Source organism: Psammomys obesus, unplaced genomic scaffold, assembly GCF_907164565.1.
Source record: "Psammomys obesus unplaced genomic scaffold, mPsaObe1.curated_primary_1811, whole genome shotgun sequence".
In the NCBI taxonomy this organism is placed as follows: domain Eukaryota; kingdom Metazoa; phylum Chordata; class Mammalia; order Rodentia; family Muridae; genus Psammomys; species Psammomys obesus.
In genome coordinates, this window is record NW_026585691.1 from 12,098,453 (window position 1) to 12,121,561 (window position 23,109).

The window sequence follows — 23,109 nt, forward strand, 5'->3', positions numbered from 1 at the left end:
TTCTTTCTTTCTTTCTTTCTTTCTTTCTTTCTTTCTTTCTTTCTTTCTTTCTTTCTCCTTCCTTCCTTCCTTCCTTCCTTCCTTCCTTCCTTCCTTCCTTCCTTCCTTCCTTCCTTCTTTCCTTTCTTTCCTTCTTTCTTCTCTTGCTGCTGCTAGTTTTGGGCCTTCCTTTTTGTCTGTTTTTCTTTCTTTTTTGGTTTTTAGAGACAAGGTTCTCTTTGTAGACCTGGATGTCCTGGAACTCAACTCTGTAGACCAGGCTAGACTTGAATTCAGAGATCTGCCTGCCTCTGCTTCCCCAGTGCAAGGATTAAAGGCGTATGTCACCAATGTCTGGCTTGCGCTTTATTTTCTTTTTTGGGTCTTTTTTAAAAATTAATTTATTTTTTATTCACTTTGCATCCTGGTTGTAGTCCTATCCCTTCTCCCCTCCCAGTCCTACCCTCTGTTCCTCCCCCTCCCCCACCTATTCCTTTCCCATTCCCACCCACTGCAGCTCATCAAGTTGCATCAGGACTGAATATGTCCTTTTCTGGGTCTCTTAAGATGTTAAGGTAGGTTATGTTTCCTTTTAATGTAGGTGTTCGTAGCTATTCATTTTCTTTTGAGGAACACTGGTTTCCTTTTGTTTCCTAAGAATTGGTGTAATGTTTTCATTTTCATTTATTCTAAAATATTTTCTATGATTCATTCATTAACTCCTTAAATTATTAAGATTTCTTTGAAGGTGTGGGGGAATTAATTGTGGATGTGTAAATTCATTAAATGGGTCACTGTTTCTTTAGCTACTACTTTCCTCTAGGACTCCATAATGCATATGTAGTGCATTTGATGGTACCATGTATAATGTTTTTCTATACTTATGCTTTTAGGCACTGTTCATTTTTCTTCATTCTTTGCTCTTCCTACTTGATACCTGTCCTAGAAATGTAGGACTTTTTATTTACTTATTTTGTGTGGGTGACCTAGGCAGTGGAGGGTGGGGCTAGGTGAGGTAAAACAACAGGAGTTACACATTATTTTATTTTAGCTTTTCGAAACAGGGTCTCATGCTGTATCCTAGGATGGCCTGGGCCTTAATGTGTAGCTCACACGGGCCTCAAATTTGATTTGGTCCTTTCCTTCAGCCTCCTGAGTTGCTGAGATCATAGGTGTGGGCTAGTGTGCCTACTGTGAGCCTGCTAATTTTTCTTAACTGAACATTCTCCTGGTTCTTGAACCTTCTTTGCCTCTGGAACGCTGAGAAAGTCGGCCCCAGTGGTTTTGCCAGCTCATGTTTGCCTTATCTCAAATCGGTGGACTTTCAGAGTTCCTTACTTTGCTGATGTTACCTTGTGTTTAATCAAATCCCACAGATTCTGACTCCGGGTCTGACTCAGACTCTGACCAGGAGAACGGCGTTTCTGGCAGCAATGCATCTGGCAGCGAGAGTGATCAAGATGAAAGAGGTGATTCGGGACAGCCCAGTAACAAGGAACTGTTTGGAGATGACAGTGAGGAGGAGGGGGCCTCTCATCACAGCGGCAGTGACAATCACTCTGACCGCTCAGACAATAGGTCAGAGGCTTCTGAGCGGTCTGACCAAGAGGACAATGAGCCGTCAGACGTAGATCAGCACAGTGGCTCTGAAGCCCACAATGATGAGGAGGAGGAAGAGGAGGAGGGCCACAGATCTGATGAAGGGAGCCATCACTCCGAAGCAGAAGGTTCTGAAAAAGCACAGTCAGATGATGAAAAGTGGGACAGAGAGGATAAAAGTGACCAGTCAGATGATGAAAAGTTGCAGAACTCGGATGACGAGGATCGGGAGCAAGGGTCTGATGAAGATAAGGCACAGAACTCCGACGATGACGAGGAGAAAATGCAGAACACGGATGATGAGGACCGGGCCCAGCTTTCTGATGATGACAGACAACAGCTGTCTGAGGAGGAAAAGGGGAATTCTGATGATGAGCACCCTGTAGCTTCTGATAATGATGATGAGAAGCAGAATTCGGACGATGAAGACCGGCCACAGGTGTCCGATGAGGAGAAAATGCAAAACTCTGACGATGAAAGGCCACAGGTCTCAGATGAAGATCGAAGGCATTCAGAAGAAGAGGAGGAGCAGGACCAGAAGTCAGGTAAAGCATTCATGGAACCTGCGTAGCTCAGCACAAACTCATGCCTGCAGCCATGGTCCGTTTTTGTTTCCTTCTAAAGATTTTTTTTCGTTTTGCTTTATATGGATGGATGTTTTTCCTGCATGCATGTCTGTGTTTCCTGTCCTGTGCGTGCAGTGCTTATGGAGGCCAGAAGGGGCTGTTAGGTCCCCTGGAGCTGGTGGGCAGCTGGTTGTAAGTCACCACATTGCTTCTGGAAATTGAACCCAAATCCTCTGGAAGAGCAGCCAGTTCTTTTAACTACTGCGCAACCTCTCCAGCCCCTTTTACTCCCATCTTTATTATCCTGCTTTTCATGTTTGTTTTCTCCTCGTCTAGTTCTTATGTGTGTGTGTTCTAAATTTCTCTGTTTTTACTGTCTTCCCCTTCCATTCTTTAACTGACTAGAGAAAATGCTGACACAGTCTTAGCCATCTGTAGTGCTAGAGAAGCTAAATAATGAAGTGATTTGGTTCCACTTTTCATGCATAACTAATGTGCACACATCATGTGACAGATTTGCTGCGGTAAATGATGGCATCATTGAACTGTCTCATACAGTAGTACTGAGGTAGGGTACCATATTCCACCTTAGAATTTTTGTGTGTGTGGAGGGGGCAGTGTTTAGTCGTGGGTGTGTTTAGGTATTCGTGTGCCATGACAAGTGGGTGGAAGTCAAAGGACAGCAGAGCACAGAAACTGCCTGATTTTTGTCTCTCAGTCCCCACTTGTAATTGTCAGATTGGTCAGTTCAGATCAACGCATTTCTTCATATAGAACATGAAAATATTTTTACAGATTGAATTTCTTGGTATTATATATGTCACCACACTTAGGTTGAAGTCTTTCTGAAGTGGAATATGGATTGCTTCAATCTGTAGTTGATTGGCCCTGTTAAATTACAATGTGGTCATATCTTGGGAAGCTTAAATACAAAGGGAGAATTATCTCAGGGGGAGCATTCAGAACCACATTTTGACATTTTTATAGAAGGGAGCAGAATATTTCCCAGTATGGGTATAAATCTGCTTAGCCTATGCATCGGGCTCTGTACGTATTTAGTAACCAGTTCAGAGTAAGATTCTTCGTGAGGTTATCAGAATGTTCAAGGCTCATATAGTACTGGCAGACTATTCAGGAACGGGTCAGAAAGAATCTGCTTTTTTTTGTTGTTCATTTTGCTTGAGCCGGTCTCACATGGCCCAGCTGCCTCCAGCTCCCAGGTGCTGGGGTCATTGGCACGTGTCTCCACAGCCAGCTCTTCATGAAGTTTTCAAGGGAATAATTCCACCAGCCAGAAAATAGGCGTAGCTTTGTCTCTTTCCAGCAAGTTCACGTTTCTTCTATACTGTGTGTATAATTCAATCATGAGTTTCAATACTGATTATCTCTTCTCTGTCAAAAGTTTCTGCTTTTAGAAATCCATATTCTTTATAAAAAAAGAATAATTTATTGGAGACAGGGTCTTGTAGTTTAGTATAGGCCAGAAGTGTGTATGTGCTAAGGCTGACCTTGTGGTGCTGGCTTTGGAGACACGGTCTCTCTCTTTGGCCCTGGTAAGCCTGAAATTTCCTGCACAGCCCAGGCTGACCTTGAGTCTGCTGCCCTCCTGCCTCTGCTCCTGAACTTCTAACATTATAGGCATGCACCACCACACCCAGCTCTTTTCTCCCATTGTAACTTCTGGGACGGGTTGAGCGCAGGGCCAGATGGACACACAGTCTATGACTGAGCTGCACCTCTGCCCTTTTGCTTGTGTTCAGTTTAGCGTTCACATGCCTGCAGACTTAGCAGCTACTGCCATTATGATACAGGACAGCATGTTGTCCATCTCTTGCCTGGCCTTATAGGCACATCCCTTGCCTGGCCTTATCACCTACTGATGTGTTCTGTTATTATGCGTTTGTCTCCTGCACCTCAGGATTACCGGCACTGTCTCGGCCAGGCTAGGTTTTCTTCTTTACTTAGCATAATGCAGTTTAGATCAATCCAAATTGCTGCATGTATCATCGCCGTTTTCTTTTTATTGCTGCGCTCACTGGATTACACAGCATGAACTGTTGCACCGTTTCTCTGTGAAGCTTGGATGTGAGTATGCACACCTAATTCTGCTCTTCTAGAATCTGCGAGAGGCAGTGACAGTGAAGATGAAGTTTTACGGATGAAGCGCAAGAATGCAATTCCATCTGACTCGGAGGCCGATAGTGACACTGAGGTGCCCAAAGGTAACCCTTTTCTTTTGTACCCTGGTGTGGTTTATAGCTCTTTGTGCTTTTAACCGTAGTGCACTCCTAAGCCTTGAGACTGCATGACTCATGGAAGACTGTGTGTGTGCTCTGTGTGTTCTGTGTAGCTCATGCTGTTAGGAACCTGCTTCTTGTTACAGTTTGAGTGACTTTTTTGACGGGGGCTGAGCCTCTGGTTGGTTTTGGAAGTGACACTTCATTCTTCACTCTGAGTAAGGACATTCCTACACCGACTGCCCTTACTGTTCTCACTCTCTTAACAGTCTTGGACCGTGGGTTAGATGAAGAGGTTGTTATATAAACGGTGGTAAGGTTGTAAAGGTGGAGCTGTACATGGTCATATCTGTGACATGTTTGCAAATGGCAGGTAGGTGATCACGCAGGGAAGATGCTACTGTGAAAGTTATAGCAGACATGATTTTGCTAGGTGCTTGGCTATGTGCAGCTGTGGTAACGTGTATGTACTGATGATGTGAGCTAAGGGGAATACTGAGGAGGGGTAGGCATGGTCATTTCCTGTTTCATCATATAATCAATGTGATATAATGTAATATAATATAACTTATAGTACTCCGGTCACCTTGGCCTTGCTGTCTAGTGATTCTGTTCTTTGCCATGTCTCTGTAACTCAGTCTTATAGTTTTATCCTAGACCAGGTGTTACCAGTAGTTCTGACTTGTGCTATTGCAACGTTAAACAGATGGCCCTCTCTACCCACTCTTCTGTCCTTCTGTTCACTTGCTGTGGTGTCTCCCCTTGCTTTGCTGGCTTTCACAGATTATTGTTTTGATGGGTGCCTCAGAGGTATTCTGCCTGTGAGGATGGCCCTGGCGAGACAGATATGTAACATATTCTCTGACAGAGAATATGTTAGCCCAAATTTGAGGGTCTAGCCTGGGAGAAACAACTGGCTTTGGACAGGATGCAAAGAAGGGGAGGAAAGAGAGCTTCCTGTGCAGTGTGCCTGTCTCTCCACACACATGTCACAGAGCCCGTTTCTCTCTGTACACACATGCCACAGTGCCTGTCTCTCCATACACATGCTATAGACTCACTTTGACGCTGTCTCCTGGAGTTGTTAAAGCGAAGACCAGATGTTAACCCTCTGCATTTGTCCTTTTGCACTGAAGACAATAATGAAACCATGGATCTGTTCGGAGGCGCGGATGACATATCTTCAGGGAGTGATGGAGAAGATAAGCCTCCTACACCGGGGCAGCCTGTGGTAAGTGCAAGTAGTGCGAGCTGGCCCATATTCAAGTGAGACAAAGTCTCACAGGGGAAGGATCTCTCTTTCTGCAAGAAGAGGAAGTTGCCAGCGAAATTGCAGTATGAAAATACAGTGAGCAATGGCTCTCTTAATTCTGTGGGAAACTTTTGGTTCTAAGGAGTAGAAGTGAGTGCTGCACCTCACAAGGTGAGATCAGGAGGACCTGGGATTTGAGAACCTTTCACCTCATTGTTTTTCTTGTTCAAGCAAGTACGCGTGTGCTGCAGTAATACCTTTTCCTTCATTCCTTCCCTCTTTATTTTGTAAACTTAGTTTTGGAAACAGGGTCTTGCTGTGTAGCCCAGGCTGGCCAGAGACTCGCCATGTGTGGATAATCTTCCCTGATGCCGTTAGAGTGTGTGAGTGCTGGCTGACTGAACATCTGTCGGCGGAGGCTTAGAAGATAACTGATCACAGAAGCTCTGTACCGAGGCAGCAGGCTCGTCTTGCTTCTCCTGAGATGTTCTGGAGATAGGCGAACATTGCTGAGGACTGAGGGTACATTAGTCCTGCCATAGTATCTAGATATGTTTCTTGCTGGGCGTGGTGGCTCATGCTTGTAATCGCAGTATTTGGACGGATGAGGTAGGAGGATTTCTGTGAGTGTGAGGCCAGCGTGGACTGTGTAGTGAATTCTAGGCCAGCCTGGACAACATTGTGAGATCCTGTCTCAGACAGAACAAAGAACAAAATAAAAATCAATGTTTCTTGCTCCCTTATATAATAAAACGTGGAGTTTAAACTGGGCTGTCACCTGGTCTCCATAGCTCTAACCTTCTGCCTTTTTGCTCTAGGATGAAAATGGCTTGCCTCAAGATCAGCAGGAGGAGGAGCCAATACCTGAGACCAGAATAGAAGTTGAAATCCCCAAAGTAAACACTGACTTAGGAAATGACTTATATTTTGTTAAACTGCCCAACTTCCTCAGCGTAGAGCCCAGGTAAGGAAATTAAGATGTTGTCTGGGTGTTGGTTAGAAATATGTGGGTATTAGCTAGGATGACACAAACCTTTGATCCCAGCACTTAGGTAGAGGCAGAGGGAGGTGGATTTCTGAATTTGAGGCCAGCCTGGTCTAAAGAGTTTCAGGACAGCCAGGGCTGGTGCATAGGGAAACCCTGTCACAAAAAAAAAAATAAAAATAAAAAAAATAAAACAAAAAGAAAAGAAAAAGTCAATGTGTGGGTATATGTGAATGTGCGAGATAATTATTAATATGGATATAAATGCATACAATTAGTATGTGACAATTTATCTTTAGCCAGCTAGTACCCACATAATGACACGCGGAGACTATAATTTATTTAATCAGCCTGAGCACAGTAATGCTTAGTTATTACTCCGTCCTAAACCTCCAAGCTAGTCTTGCTACTTCCCAGCCAGATCTACTTCATACCTGCATTTTTTAATCCTCGCTTGGCTCCAGTTCTTCTCCTGATGCTTTCTGGACCTCTCCTTTTTGTAACTCAATCCCTACTTTTTATCCCTCTCTCCTCCCCTCACTGGACATGGATGGCCCACCTTATTTTCTCTGCTGCTCAGTATTGACTGGTCGGAGTTGTATTGGCAAGGTAGAGAACAAATGGTGGGTGTGTTTACATAAACTGGAGACAGGAGATACTTAGAATAAACATAACAAAGCCATGGCTGAGTTGAAACCCGATAGTGGGATAGAGAAATCAGCATTTGAATAGTATAAGAGTGAACTATATACAGTGTATAATAACATTATGCCAACATGAATGTGTTTTGCTTACTTTCATTAAGGTGACTAACATAGACATGGAAACTTCATTTATATGTCTGAAAAAGTAAATCAAGCATCCTGCAACAGAAAAAGCATGGCCTAGTGTTTAGGGAAACTCCCTCATGTGGCTGTTGTTAGTAGTTTGATACTCTGTTACGAGTGGGTAGACACCAAGTCTCTCAAGGCATTTAATAACTCATACAGCCCAACAGCTCTACAGTGGGAAGCAGTGAGATCTGACCCGCCACTGTAGCAGATGCTGTCACACTAGAAAGCTAATGGTCAAACCGTGCTGATAGGGATTCCCAAAGTAACACGCAAACACTTGGCTCATTTACATGCTTCTCCCACAAGGAAAGTAATGTAGGAAGGTACAGTGTATGTGGTCTTTTCTTTGGTCTATTCTTCTATAATAAGAGAAACTGAGAAAATTGTTCTGTTTTGGACATTGTCTCACTGTGCAGCCCTGGCTGGACTGAACTCATTATGTGGACCAGATAACCTGGAACTCGGAGATCTGCTTGCCTGTTCCTCCCAAGTACTGGCAGTAAAAGCGTGTGCCACCACACATTGGAATGTTTAGCCTTGTTTGTACTCTATTTCAAGTAAAACATAACAGCATCAAAACTTTACATTTTAGCATATGGGAATATTTCTTTCAAGTTAAGCTTCAAAATATTTGAGCGTTGTGGTTTTTAAAGATATAATTTTTGATATAATGGACTGTGATAACTAGCCACATTATGGCAGTATTCTTTATGAAATAGGATTAATAGCTTATTTTAAAAAACACTTTGTAGGCCTTTTGATCCTCAGTATTATGAAGATGAATTTGAAGACGAGGAGATGCTGGATGAAGAAGGGAGAACCAGGTTAAAATTGAAGGTACTGTGCAGACTTTCCTTTTCTTTTCATTGAGTGAATCTAAGAGCTAACTTGAGCTTTGAAGATGGTTTTTGTGTCTCTTGTTCTACCAACCACGTGAACTGTCTTTTCAGAGTCCTTTGGGTGCTGGGTATTGAACCTTGGGCCACTGCACACACATCATGGAGTTGCATCTTTGGTCCCCAACATGCTGACTGGGGATTGAACCTAGGCCCTTGCAGTTTGGATTTTTTGTTTTTGTTTGTTTGTTTGTTTTTTAATTTAAGGCACAGTCTTACTATGTTGCCCAAGTTGGCCTTAAACACATGATCTTCCTGCCTCCTTTCTGAATGCTGGCTGGGATGACAGGTGTGAGCCACATGCTTGACTAAGGGTTGACCAAATTCTGCATTTCCAGTAGTACTGTCTTCACATACAACAGCTTTGTAAGTACCTAAGTAACACTGGAAAAGATGGTTCCTTTCTAGTGGCGCAGGTGCCTAAAGCTGTTTGATGACCACGGTGGAAACGCAGAGCAAGTAAGAAAGAGGAGATCAAAAATGCCAATACTTTGCTCAAGATCATACCACTGTTAGGTGTAGACTGATAGATGGTTTGGGCTTTTTATTTGTTCTGCCCTCCACTGCCTTTGTACTTCCAGCTCATCTGTCAATATTATTCATTTAGAACGTGTGTGAATTGATTTGGAGTTAGAAATATTAATTTCTCATGGCCATTTTAATGTCTCTGACTTCATTGTGCTGCTTTTCATCATTTATAATAATTAATGTGGTGGTTCTTCACTCCTTTCCACTTAATCATTTTGGCATTTTTCCATTTTCTTTCATGGTGCATTGCTGAGTATCAGTTTAGCCACTCTATGTTCCAGTGTAGACATCATAGTTTAGACATCAGTGTTTTGCTCCAAAGCCTCAAGTGCTTCAGAGTACGAAGTGTCAGAGTTTAGTTTAGGTAGCTTTCCTTCAGACTCTTGGGATGTGATTGAAAGTATCCCTGGGATGCTTTGTTTCTTTACTGATGGTTGAGACAAGGTGACCAGTCTTACAGTTAACTGGCGGCATAGTTCTTTTGTAAACCAGGAACGAGCTGTGTGGCTCTGAGATTTTATGTCTTTAGAAGTATTTTCATGTGCTTCATTCCTATAGAATGAAACCTCATAGTGTGTCCTCAAAGACATCTTTCAAAATATCTTCTCCGTTGATCGTACATGTGCTGGTTTGAATGAGAATGGCTCCCATAGGCTCATAGAGTTAAATGTTTATCCCCAGTTGGTGGACCTGTTTGGGAAGGATTAGGAGGTGTGGTCTTTTTGGAGGAGGTATGTCACTGGGAGGGGGCTTTGAGGTTTCAAAACCCCACACCATTCCCACTAAGCTCTCTCTGCTTTGAGCTTGTTGGTCAAGATCTGAGCTCTCAACTCTTGCTCACTACTCTCAGCTAGTGCCATTGCCTGTCTGCTGCCGTGCTCCCTGCCATGATGGGTGGGCTCTAACCTGTTGAATCTGTGAGCCCTGAATTAAATTCTTTTATAATTTGTCTTGATCATGGTGTTTTATCATAACAATGTAAAAGTAACTAAGACAATACATATATCTGCTTGAATATTTATATGTAGCAAACTGTCTTAAGGTTTCTGTTGCTGTAATAAAATACCATGACCAAAAGCAAGTTGGGGAGGAAACTTATTTCATCTTACACTTTCATGTCACAGTCCATCACTGAAGGAAGTCAGTCAGGAACCTGGAAGTAGGAACTGACATAGAAGCCATAGAAGAATGCTGCTTACAGGCTTTCTGCTCGCGGCTTCTGCAGCATGCTTTTTTACCGAGGGTCAGCTGCCCCAGGGATGGTAGTGTGCAGAGTGGGTTCTCCCACACCAGTCACTGATCGAGATAATGCCCCACATACTTTACTCCAGGCCAGGCTTATGGAAGCATTTTCTCAGTAAGAGTCCCTCTTCCAGACTCGTCTCTGAGTCAAGTTGACAAAACCAGCTATCACTCTAGTGATACATTGTTTTAATTCCTTCAATTTTTATTTTCATTAATCATATAGATGATTTTCTATAATATCCCAGGGCAGACAGGTGAAATAGTGGATGAGATCCCCTCAGAGACCCGAGGGCCAGGGACATCAGGTCCACGGTGCAGCTCGTGGCTTGTGTCCATCTTGCAGGTGGCTCTTCCACATCATGAGGGTGCCTCGCAGATGACAGGATGGGGTTGGGGTGGGGAAACTTCAGGGAATTTCACTCCTCTTTTCCTGTTTAATGGTCTCTTTGGTTGGCAGGGTGTTCTCCTGCGTTTTGGTTTTCTTCAGCTTGGCCATATTGAAGCTGGCAATTTCCCCATGTCAATTGTTTGTCTGCCATTTTTTTACAACCCTGATGGGCAAACCTAGGTGATAGTGGGTGGCCTGGGGCTTGGGAGTGACTAGCACACCCTTGATCCCGCACCCTCCTCGTGTGTGTGTGTATGGTGTGAGCATTCACTTGCCACAGTGTATGTGTGTGTGTGCGTGGTGTGTAAGCATTCACAGTCTACTGTGTAGATAGGGAGCTCAGAGGAAAACTTTTAGAGTTGGTTCTTTCCAGGAAGGCTTTGGGATTGAACTAGGTTTGTCTGGCTTGGCGATATGGCATACCTCTTTACCCTGGTAAGCCATCTCACTAGCCCCATTTTAATTCTTATTAAAATTCTAAGCCCGCATAAACTTAGAGGAATGGTGTGATGAACTCTTAAGTGCTATCAGCTTGCGCAGTCTTCATCAGTATTCTTCACCCTGCCTTCCCGAAACAATTTTGACATTATCTCAGAAACGCTGTCATGTCTAATGTTTTCAGGTTCTTAGCTGACTTAGCAGTTGCTTCTTTACTGAGGAATAAGTAAGTGGCAACACTGGAAGCAAACCACTGGGCATGAGAGTGGACATACAGAAAGCCTGTGGAGTGGGGACACATGGTGAAGGAGCAGGGACGCATGGGCTTGGAATATTTGCTTCTCCTTGTTGCCATCTTCATCTTCCCTTCAGACAGGGTATTGCTTTGTAGCCCAGGCTGGACTCAGACCCGCAGTCCTCCTTCCATAGTGTCCCATGTGCCGGAAGCACAGACATGTACCACGGCACCTGGGTTGTTCTCATTCTTTTAATCCTTGTGAGTGTGTATTTCTCCTTTTTCCTCTTATTTGAGTGTGTTTCCAGGAGGTGGCATGAGAAAACCCGTGCATTTAAAGCGCTGTGTTCTCCTGGAAGGCCCATCAAGTTTTTACTTTCTGCAGCAGTGACTAATCTTCTAAATCTTCTAAATCACCCGCATTTTCCCATCCAGCAGGTGATGAGTGCCCGTATGTGTGCGGGGAGAGGGCTTCCCTGGCTCACCCGTCCAGCAGAGAAAATGACTTACATTTATTTCTCTCCTGTTCTTAGCTTATCCCAAGAGGATCTCAGCTGTTGTCCATTTTTCTGTCACTCACCTACATATGCTTATTTTATGACTGCATGTGTTGTGGGGGAAAGTCCCACAAGCACTGTTTTCTAAGGTTTTGTATTTTAAAACAGGTAGAAAATACTATAAGATGGAGGATCCGCAGAGATGAAGAAGGAAATGAAATTAAAGAAAGCAATGCTCGGATAGTCAAGTGGTCAGATGGAAGGTGAGTGCCGAATGCCTGGCAGTGAACACTCAGAACAATGGGAAAGAGAAGAATGTTAAGGGCTTGGGCCTTACTCAGGGGCCGTCTCTTGTTAGAGAATCTCTGTTAGTTATCCCTGTGATTACGTAGAAAACCTGAGAGAAATGACAGTTGGAGGTTTTTCAGGCTGGTGGGAGACAATAAACTAAACATGATGTGATTTAGAATCTTAAACCCTCACCTCAGCCCTGGTGCATTCTAATGAGAGGAAGAGTGTCCTATGGGAACATAGTAGGGGCTGGGCCTGAGTCACAGCAGGTGTGACTTCCAGCAAGTCATCTTGTATGGAGTTTTTCTTCCTTTGTTGTGTGTAAAGAGGGAACAGTGATTGAATCACATTTTCAGTAAAGTGAAGCTGTGGAGCAAAAGCCTCCAGATTTTAATATGTGAGGGTTTGCTTGTTTTTTCTTCAGCATGTCCCTACATTTAGGGAATGAAGTGTTTGATGTGTACAAAGCCCCACTGCAGGGTGACCACAACCATCTCTTCATAAGACAAGGTACTGGGCTGCAGGGACAGGCCGTCTTTAAAACAAAGCTCACTTTCAGGTAAGTGCTCTTAGTGACGATGCTTGGTTTTGATTCCTGGCCCCTGGTTGGTGGAACTCCACAACCCAGCCCAAGAGCTCCGTCTCAGTTCTGGAGGCGCAGAGGATGAGGATGCTTCCTCAAAAGCCAGGTTGTGCAACCAGGCTTACAAGGGGCTGACATGAAATAGAACGTTGGTGTGTTAGTTTCCTGCCAGGAGGCCCAAGGTACTTGTCTGTGCTGGTCAAATGGATCCCTCTTTTCTTTTTTTTTCCCAGTAAAATTGGCCTGGAGACAAACTGAGAATTAGGGCTTGTGTGTGCTAGCGTCAGAGGAAAGGCACTGAGTTGGGGGCCTTTGTGGGAATGACTCCTGAGGGGACTCTAGTCGTGCTTTCCTGGGATAAGCAGAGCCCCTTCCTGGTCTGTCAGGAGCACTACAGTTGTATGCTTCAACTAGGCTGTGGGATCTGGCCGGCATCTGTTTGTACTCGTGACCTTGGACAACTTTCATTCTGTGAGATTATCTCACAGGCAGCTGTGATAAGTCAGGTGCAGGGTGACACACCGAGCACAGTGTCCGTCAACCCCTCGTGAAGCTGACTGTTGGCTCCTCTGGTGGTCGTGCTGTTCAAGCAGTCATCAAACTTTCTCTTTCTCACTTTTCTTGTATCATTGAACTAGAGCAGCAGATCTCAGCCTTCCTAATGCTGCGACCCCTTGTGTTGTGGTGACCCCAACCATAAAATTATTTTCTTTGCTACTTCATAGCGAATTTTGCTGCTATTCCAAGTCATAATGTAAATATCTGATATTCAGGACATCTGATATGTGATCCCTGTAAAAGTGTCCTTCAACCCCTGTGAACGTGTCGTTAGACCCTCTAGAGAGGTCACGACTCACAGCTTGAGAAACGCTGAGCTAGAGGCAGGGAAGTCCAGTCCTCCAAGTAGAATATTCAGGTTAGTGGTCTGGCCTCTTTGGTGAGCAGGAAGGCTGCTGTCTTTGTGTTTCTGTGATGTGGGTATGAGCAGCTCACAAATACACCTGATAAACAATGGGAGTGTCTGTTCGTTTCCCACAGACCTCACTCTACAGACAGTGCCACGCACAGGAAGATGACTCTGTCACTTGCAGACAGATGTTCAAAGACACAGAAGATTAGAATCTTACCGATGGCTGGCCGCGACCCTGAGTGCCAGCGCACAGAGATGATTAAGGTGTGTCGCCTAAGCTTTACCCTGGAACAGTTTTGTGTATTAAGAATAGATTGTCCAAACTGCCTGTTCGTCTGTCCATCATGTCTTGTTGGACTTTCCTTCTGCCCTCCAATGACACGAGCTAGGTTAATTTCCTAAGCTTTTATCAAGCAGAGAGGTGTGGGGATGGTGATGAAATAGGTTCTCTCCCAGCAGGGCCTGAAAGGTCCACAAAACTGGTCACTGAAATACCCGAGTTTTTACATATCCAATGCCATCTACACCAGTTTATCATGGCAGAACTTAGTGGGCAGGTTAAGGACATGGCACAGCCATCTGCAGACAGCCTAAAGCAGAGTTCCGCACAGTAACTGGGGGTTTTGTTTTGTGGTGCTAAGGATTAAACCGAGAACCTCAGTCATTCTTGGATTATGAGTTCTGGGCTAGCCTGGTGACTGCTGGAACCTTGCTGAAAAAGCAAGGCAAGAAATTTACTCCGTTCATGCCTAACAACCCAAGTTTAATCCCCAGCACCCACATGGTAGAAAGAGAAAGCCAGCTATTGTAAGCTGGCCTCTGACTTACCCCCACAAGCAAAACAAAATAAAATTTAAAAGAAAAGAAAAGGTTTCATGGCTAGAACGTCCAAGAACAAGGGAGTAGTAGCTGATGAAGGGCCTTCTCGCCATGTTCCAGCATGGGGGAAACCATCCGTGGTGGTGCCAACTGAAAGAGCAAACTTGCTTCTGTAATGGCCAGTCCCGTGACAGCTTATCAGCTGTTAATTTACCAGTTGACCCATGAATTAGCTAATTTGGGATTAAGTTCCCACACATGAAATTGGGGTCCATTTCAAGCCATAGCAGATGGCTTATTTGCTCTCTTACAGAAAGAAGAAGAACGCCTGAGGGCCTCCATCAGGAGGGAGTCGCAGCAGCGCCGGATGAGAGAGAAGCAGCACCAGCGGGGCCTGAGCGCCAGCTACCTGGAGCCTGACCGATACGATGAGGAGGAGGAAGGCGAGGAGTCCATTAGCCTGGCAGCCATTAAAAACCGCTACAAAGGGGGCATTCGTGGTGAGTGTGGAGCCTCTTCCCGTGTGTTCACCGTGCACATGCACTGACTGCCAGCCACTGGGCATCGTAACGAGTCAGTCTTATTGAGTGCCTCCCGCCAAGTCTCAGTGATGAGACCATTGTGTAGCTGTTTGAGGCCGTCCTGGAAAGGGAGGACCTTTTGTGACTCCCTTTCAGCTGTTTGGTTTTGAATCATTCCTCGCATGGGTTCCTCCTGCCTGTCTCCTGGGCACTGGGGTTACAGGCATGTGCACAGATCAGGCACCATGCAAATTTACCCCTTGACCTTCTGATTTCCAGTTGAAGGTTTTTCATTTTGAGGAAGGGTCTCTTCTAGTCTAGGCTGTCCTCAGACTTTCAGCAATCCTCCTGCCTCAGCTTCTCAAGTGCTAGTATTCCAGGCATAAACTACCGTACTCAGCTAAGTTGCCAGTTATCAAGAAATTTAGCAGTTGAGAACATATGGTGCTTTCCTCTGGTCTTCAGCTTTGCAGAGTCCCCCCTCTTAGTGTCTAGTTCATCATGCTTAGCATTTATTCAGCACACACTGAATCCTGGGCAAACATGAATATCCTGTTTGATCTCTAAACAGAGCTCTGATATATTTGCTCTTATGATGAAACTGATGGCCCATAGCTTTAACTCTAGTCCCAGGAGAGTCAATGCCCTCTTGGCCTCTTGGCACACACATGGTGAGAGATGTACATGCAGACAAAACACCCACATATTAAATAAAGTCAATAATGTATCTTAAGAAAAGAAAAATAGGCGAGAAGATAGTCTGAACTGCTGAAATCCCCTTGCCTCAGCTTCCTGAGTGTGAAATTGCAGGCCTGTGTCGCCATGCTCAGCCGGTTCTGCCACTTTTTAACAGAGTGACTTTGGAAAGGCTCCATAACCTGGATGAACTTCTCCGGTGTCATCTGGAATACATCACTCTCCTAATGGTGCCCAGAAGGTGGGACAGAGACTGAACGAGGAGTGTGTTCAGTGCTGACGGCAGTGCGTAGTGCATTAGTGTCCCCCTCAGATCTGAGCGAGTGACTTCTCATTTCCGACTGTCATTTGCCTTGTCTGTAAAATGAGAAATGAGGTCTGCCGCTGCTTTGTGTTGGGTGTGGCACCTGGGATAAAACTCAGGGCCTGATGCGTGTCAGGAACTGCTGTACCACTTAGCGGCATCCCAGCCCTTTCCCGGTTCACTCTGACAGAGCTTTGGAAACCATATTATCATATAAGGATGTAGATGACCATGCATCCTGTCTTTGTTGCTGCTGGTCGATAAGGTTTACCAGTACCTAGGTTTCCTTTACCTGACTATGATCTTGCAGGACTGTAGTCGGACTGCTGACCTGTTATATCTTACCTACCTATTTTGAGAAACCAGTACGGTGGCCTTCTTTACATTGCCAATGCTAATTTATCACAAAAAATCTTAATGAATACTTTTCATGCAAAATAATAGATGCATTCAAGGATTAGGGTATTTAACATTCAGTTCACCAGAGATTAAAGCCAGGTAGACAAGTTCAGTGGTTCCTAGCTTAGTACAGAACTCACCTAGCAAAGATGTAGGGAGCTGGTACCTCATTATATTTGGAGAGAATAGGTCTAGTTCATTGTAACATGTTTAAAACAGAAGTTAAACTGGGACTGAGGAGGCTTAGTTACTCCTACAAACATGAGGACAGGGTTCAGCTCCCCACAATGTGTGTAAATGCTGGGTGTTTTGACTGGGGGCTGCCTGTCAGTCAGCTTTGAGAGGCATAGACAGGAAATTCTCAGAGCAGGCTGGCTAGCCAGACTAGCTGTGATGGTTGGTGAGGCCAGATTCTGGGCCACATTTGTGTAAGTCTTCACTCCATTCATGAGATTGCCTTTGTCCTGATCACTGTTGTGTGACAGAACTTTCCCTGGGAGACAGACGCACAAGTCTACTCACCCCAGGAAGACCCTACCTCACTGAATAAGGCGGAAGAGCACCTGAGGCTAATTCCTGACATCAAACTCATGCCTCCACATGCATGTGCAACCATGTTCACCCCTGTGCCCACATGCATACTGTGTGCACACACACACACACACACACAGGAAAATAGAACAAATAAAAGTTATTTTGTTCCTCTGGAACATGTACAAAGGGAACCGAATGTATTTATTGCAAGGAATATCCAAGAATGAATAGATAACTATCTTTAAAAATGACTCAGTAAAAGATCATCCTGAGTGAGGCATCCCAGAAGCAGAAAGATACACAGGGTATATACTCACTCATAAGTGGATATTAGACATATAATATAGGATAAACATACTAAAATCTGTACACCTAAGGAAGCTAATCAGGAAGGAGAACTCTGGCTAAGATGCTCAATCCCCATTCAGAAAGGCAAAGAGGATGGACATCGGAGGAGGGAGAAAACAGGGAACAGGACAGGAGCCTACCACAGAGGGCCTCTGAAAGGCTCTACCCTGCAGGGTATCGAGGCAGATGCTGAGACTCATAGCCAAACTTTGGGCAAAGTACAGGGAATCTTAAGAAAGAAGTGGGAGATAGTAAGACCTGGAGAGGACAGGAGCTACATAAGGACAGTGACAGATCCTAAAAGTCTGGGCACAGGGGTCTTTTCTGAAATTAATATTCCAGCCAAGGACCACTCATGGCAGTTCATTATCCAAGTGGCCTCCATAGTAATGGGGACAGGGACTGTCTCTGACATGAACTGATTGGCCTGCTCTTTGATCACCTCCCACTGAGTGGGGAGCAGCCTTACCAGGCCACAGAAGACAATGCAGCCACTCCTGGTGAGACCTGATAGACTAGGGTCAGAGGGAAGGGAAGGAGGACCTCCCTTTTCAGTGGACTGTGGGAGGGACACAGGTGGGGAAGAGGAATGGTGGGATTGGGAGGGGAGGAGGGAAGGAAGTACAGGGGGATACAAAGTGTATAAACTGTAATTAATTAAAATAAAAATAATTAATAATAAAAAAACAGACCAAAAAAAAAGAGAGAGAGAGAGAGAAAATGACTCAGTGTAATTAATCCCTTTGTTTTCAGAGGAACGGGCCAGAATCTATTCTTCAGACAGTGATGAGGGCTCAGAAGAAGACAAGGCTCAAAGATTACTCAAGGCAAAGAAACTCAACAGTGATGAGGTAAGTCACATGTACTGAATTCTAGGCTTACTGTGTACTTAGGATTTGTGTCCTGGAATGACGAGGAACTCCAAGGCAGACCCAAACAAATTCTTGACAAAGGTCCTATTTTTTATGTATGCCTCTATGTGTGAGTCTCTGTGTACGTGAGCACATGTGTGTGGGAACCCACAGGGGCCAGAAGAGGGCATCTGATCCCCCAGAGCTGGAGTTACAGGTTTGTAACCCATCTGACATGTGTGTTAGGAACCAAAGTTGGGTTCTTTGCTAGAGCAGCAAGTGCTCTTAACTCACTGAAGCTTCGCTGCAGCCTTGCACAGGGATTTTTGATACCTAGATTGATTAATATCTCTGAAGGTGATTTTTTGTTTGTTTGTTTGGTTGGTTGGTTTAGTTTTGGGTTTGGTTTTTGGAGTCTCATGTAGGTTAGGCCTTGAACTCCTGATCTTCCTGCTAATGCTAAGATGACAGGCTTACATCACCAGGCCTAGCTGATTTGTATGTGTCTGCCAGGTGCCGTGGGTATCAGTTGTCTAGGACCACCTGAAACTGTATTATCAGATTAAGGTCTTTCTAGATCACTTGGAAAATGAAAGTGCTGATTTGGCTGCGAAGCCTGACGACCAAGTTTGACCTCTGAAACCCACATAGTGGAAGGAGAGGGCTGACTACCACAAATTGTCTCTTGATCACTACCCACATGCTGTGGTACAAATATACTCCTACCCCACAATACAAAACACAAATAATTTTGTGTTTAAGTTTGTAAACTCGTGACTCAGAGAAACTGCTAGGCTTATGTCCTGGCCATTTTTACACTAAAGGCTTTTGCCCTTGTCTCCTGTCCTGCCCGCCTTGCAAGGTGTAAGAGCCAGTGTTCATGATCACATAGTTCAGTATCTTTGGGGAGGAGCCTGCTCCAGTGCCCTGCTTCTCTCTGCCTTCTTGCTTCTGCTTAGTTGCTGGCATCTGTGGTGCTTTTCTTTTCTTTCACCTGTCATCATTCTCTGTTTTTGAGGAGACGGCTCTTCTAAGGACTGGTCTGCCATATTTCAGGAAGTGGATATTTTCCTGTTTGGGGGCTTTTATGAACTCTTTTCTCATGTGAAACAAAATTATGGTCTTAGGTTATTGTTGATTGCCACATTTAAAATTTTGTGATGTTCTTGGGAGTAGATTGCTATAGACAGAATTTGTTAACATTTTCTGCAACATATTTGTTGTGAATTAACATCCTAATAGTGCGTTTACAGTGTGATGAACAGTTGGCAAACGGGGGCTCTCATGTAAGCAGATGCTTAATCCTTGGCAAGCAGAGCTGTGAAAATTAAGAAGTGCAATGGAACTGTTTATTTCTAGTAAAAGAATATGCCTGTCAGATTCCCCTGCAGCTGGCTGAGTGGGAAAGTGCGAACCTGTGACTTAAATACATCTCTCAACAGTCCTTGAGCTCTCTTACAGCAACCCTCTTACGGGTTCCCCCAGCACACCCTCAGAATCTCTGAACCCTTCTACCTTTCCTGGCAGCAAGTGTTTTGTTGTTTGTTTCAGACAGGGTTTCTCTGCATAGCCCTGGCTGTCTTGAACTCACTCTGTAGACCAGGCTGGCTTCAAACTGAGAGGTCCACCTGCCTCTGTCTCCTGAGTGCGGGGATTAGGGGCATACACCCAGTTTGATAGCAAGTGTTTATCTCTGCCCCCATCGTTGCTATAGTTCAGATCAGGAACAGAGAGGAGCCTTCCTGCTCCTGTCCCTTCTCAAACAAACAAACAAAAAAAAAGCCAGGAACTTGGCTGTGCTTCTGAGATGTTGGGGAGTGTCCAGGTGTCAGGATTCACTACTTTCTAGAACAGACCTGGCGGGTAAGGGCGAGTCTAGATTACTGAAGCATGGTGGTTCATACCTGTAGTCCCAAAATTTGGGAGGTTGAATAGTGAGTGCTAGGCCAGCTGTACTATTAATTAAGACCCTGTCTCAAAAACCAAGGGTGAAAAGAAAGGTTATCATTAGCTACATTGTTGAATTTGAGTGCTACCCATTCTTGCCAGTTCGCATTTGCACGCCATGGGGCAAGTCAGCTCTCTTCTGTGAGTTTGCTTTTTGGTTGAGCGCCTCATAACTGCTGCCTGGGAAAGCTGCTGTATTGTAAGTAAACACAGATAGGAATGTGGGATCAAAGTGACAAGCGGCTTGCCGGGAAACGCTGCCTTTCTTTCCCCGGCCTGAGTGGGGACAGTGTAAAGGAGAGCGCTTTAGTCAGTGCCTTTATTTTGGCAAGTAGTAAAACCTGTAGAAAAACCTTTTTTTCTACCTTAAAAGACAGTGAAATGGGGAGAGTGGGGACTGTCGGTGGGTTCTCTGTTCCCCAGGGGACTAGGAAAAGTTAACGCTGAGTTGAAAGAATCAGATGGAGACTGGAAAGCAGAGGTTGAGAGACTCAGTCACAGGGCACCTGCTGAAAGGGTTAGTCAGAAGGGCCTGGCTCCCCCTTTCCTTTTCTGTTTCCTTTCTGGGCTCCCCCGCCCGTAGTTGCCCTGCCTTCTGTCACCACCTGCGAGCTGCCCGTGTCTGTAGGAGCCTGTGTTCATGGCCACATTTTCAAGCTTTAGTTATGTGTGGCACAGGAGCCTTGTTCGGTAAGGCAGCTCTCTGCATTGAAATACAGTCATCCTGAAGGGCTCCATTGTAGATTTGGGGGTTCTGTGCTCTGCTTGCTTGTCCTTCTAGGGAATCAATCAGTCTTGGCAGGCTTCCATAGCTGCTCAGCTCTGACCATGAACTGGACTCCATGCTCTTTAGATTTCCTGGGAGAGTCCTAACCTTGGGCTGCTGCTGTGCCTTGTCCAAGAGCTTTTGGAAAAATGCTGTACATTTTTAAAGTGCCATGTCAGTTCTTTCAGCCACTCAGATTCAGTTTTAAAGCTTGACACCAAACATTGCTCATGTGCAGGCTTGTAATGTGTTTGCAAAACTTTTCAGTGGGAAGAAAAGTCAGTGTTGCCTTTCTTGAGGGAGCCCAGGAGAAGGATTTGGGTCTTCTCTAGGCTGGGGGGTTGGGAAGGAGGTTACCCGTTTACATCCTGGGGCATGATCCGTCTTCCAGTATTGTTACTGGGTTTGCTCTACTGCCACCAGCTGATGTATGCAAAGGACTTCTGTGTCCCTGTGAAGGCTCATAGCTTTGTTGAGTCCTCCTGTGGCACTCCCAGTCTATAGAATACATTTGGGATAAAAAGGCAGGAAACAAGTGTGGGTGTCACTTTGTCCTCAGAGGGCCAGCCAAGGAGGGGAGGAAAAAAGTGTGCCTCTCTGTGGCCTTTCCTGACTTCAACTTTCAAGCTGTTTGCTGTCCGTGGAAGTTGTTCTTGTGGTGCTAGGGACCAGTCCCAGGTCATCCTGCAAGCAGCCTGCATCTGCTTCATTCTTTTCTTTAACTCTGCTGTTGTGAGAATTCTGAAGTGTCAGCCAATGTCAGAGTTTATGATGGAGTGTGAACTTAAACAGCTGGATTTTGCCTGTTGAAGTTGTTTTTTAGAAAACTTCCTGAGCTATGTTTCTATTAGAGGATTGTGCGAATGCGTTTGAATCGTTTAAGAAGATTCTTTGCTTGTGTATATAGGCCTTTGATGTCTTTAAATCTTTTTCTCAAAAACCTTGATGAAGTGAGTTTTTAATGTATCCGAACAAATTATTTTAAAAATTGATATTTATTAAAATAATGAAATTTAGGTAGGAAAAAGAAGCTGAGTGCTGAAAAAGGATCTACTGTTAATTAAGTACCTGATCATGGGAAAAATGTTCCGGCAGGACAAGCAAATCTTCATTTTTTGATTAAGAAAGTGTGTGGGTGTGTGTGTGTGTGTGTGTGGTGTGTGTGTGTGTGTGTGTGTGTGTGTGTGTGTGTTCCTGTTCATCTTTCTCAGGTGAAACTTCTTTGAGAGAGTCCTAACCTTTTCTCGGGCAGACCCCATTGCCCATGTTTTTATGGCTGCCTACAGTGGTTTCCCTGTACAAGACAGTCTGCTAGGCTTGAACTCTGAAAAGTTATGTTTATTATTTTTTTTTTACTACTTATTTAGTCATTTATTTGCAGCAAAGGGCCCCACGTGTAGACTTGTCTGGGCCGGATCTCACTATGTAGACCACCAGGGTTGTTTGTACCTCACAGAGAGCCTCCTGCTCTGCCTGCCCCCTCCTGCCTCCCAAGTGCTAGAATCAAAGGCGGGCACCACCATGCACTGGACTTTCTTTCTTTATTCATTTATTTATTTATTTACTTACTTACTTACTTACATATTTGTTTATTCATTCATTCACTTATTTATTTATCTATCATTTATTTATTTATTTATTTATTCATTTATTCATTCATTCATTCATTCATTTATTTATTTATTTATTTATTTATTTGTTTGTTTGTTTGTTTGTTTATTATGAGGCCCTCCGGATCAGTCCTGAGGTCTTGGGGGGCCCTGGAATCTCGGTGGAACCTCCAAATGTTGCACCCAGTTCGCGAGCCCCCAAAAGATCTACAGGAATCGACTCCGTTGCAAAACACATGAGGGTCTTTTTATTGTAAATTACAAGCTGCAGCTTGGGCCTACAACACCCACCGCTGAAGCGGGGGGAGCTGAGTGCCGGACTTTTATTTTTTATTTTTATTTTTTGGTAGAAATATAGAATGCTTCACAACTTCTGTGTCATCCTTGCACAGGGGCCATGGTAATCTTTTCTGTATCATTATAATTTTTTATATATGTGCTGCTGCTGAAGCAAATGCCTACAAGTTGTTGGGTTGTTTTGTTTTGTTTTATTTTTGTTTTTGTCTTTTTAAGTTACTTTAGTAGAGAATTGTTCAACTCAGAGCTATTTTGATAAGCTTTCCTAGAAATGTTCTGACTTTTGGGCTGTAAATGTTTTTATCTATTCAGGAAGGTGAATCTTCTGGAAAGAGGAAAGCAGAAGATGATGATAAAGCCAACAAAAAGCATAAGAAGTATGTGATTAGTGATGAAGAAGAAGAAGATGATGACTGAAGTACAAACTGTGAATGCATTTTATGTATTTATTGTACAGCTTGCCTATAAATATGATGTAAACATGAGTTATTTTGATTGAGATTAATTGATTTGTGTTTGTGAAAATTTAATTGTAATAAAAAAATTTAAAAGCAA

General features: G+C 44.2%; 1 protein-coding gene and 1 non-coding gene across 3 annotated transcripts in view; one reads left to right on the plus strand and one right to left on the minus strand.

The window, feature by feature from the left end:
• The window catches only part of Leo1 (LEO1 homolog, Paf1/RNA polymerase II complex component), a 25,596-nt gene extending 2,487 nt beyond the window's left edge, over nt 1-23,109 (plus strand). Inside the window, exons 2-12 of one of the 2 annotated variants that reach the window (XM_055598815.1) lie at nt 1,356-2,123; nt 4,262-4,366; nt 5,518-5,612; nt 6,452-6,597; nt 8,204-8,288; nt 11,847-11,941; nt 12,394-12,528; nt 13,591-13,726; nt 14,595-14,781; nt 17,837-17,934; nt 22,871-22,939. In XM_055598815.1, coding sequence (XP_055454790.1) covers nt 1,356-2,123; nt 4,262-4,366; nt 5,518-5,612; nt 6,452-6,597; nt 8,204-8,288; nt 11,847-11,941; nt 12,394-12,528; nt 13,591-13,726; nt 14,595-14,781; nt 17,837-17,934; nt 22,871-22,939 — 1,919 coding nt within the window. Of the gene's footprint in view, nt 1-1,355; nt 2,124-4,261; nt 4,367-5,517; nt 5,613-6,451; nt 6,598-8,203; nt 8,289-11,846; nt 11,942-12,393; nt 12,529-13,590; nt 13,727-14,594; nt 14,782-17,836; nt 17,935-22,866 lie in introns of both variants that reach the window. The other variant, XM_055598814.1, reaches the window with a different exon arrangement.
• LOC129670331 (U6 spliceosomal RNA) lies at nt 22,606-22,711 on the minus strand. The gene has a single exon (XR_008719165.1). It is a non-coding gene; the product is annotated as a U6 spliceosomal RNA (small nuclear RNA).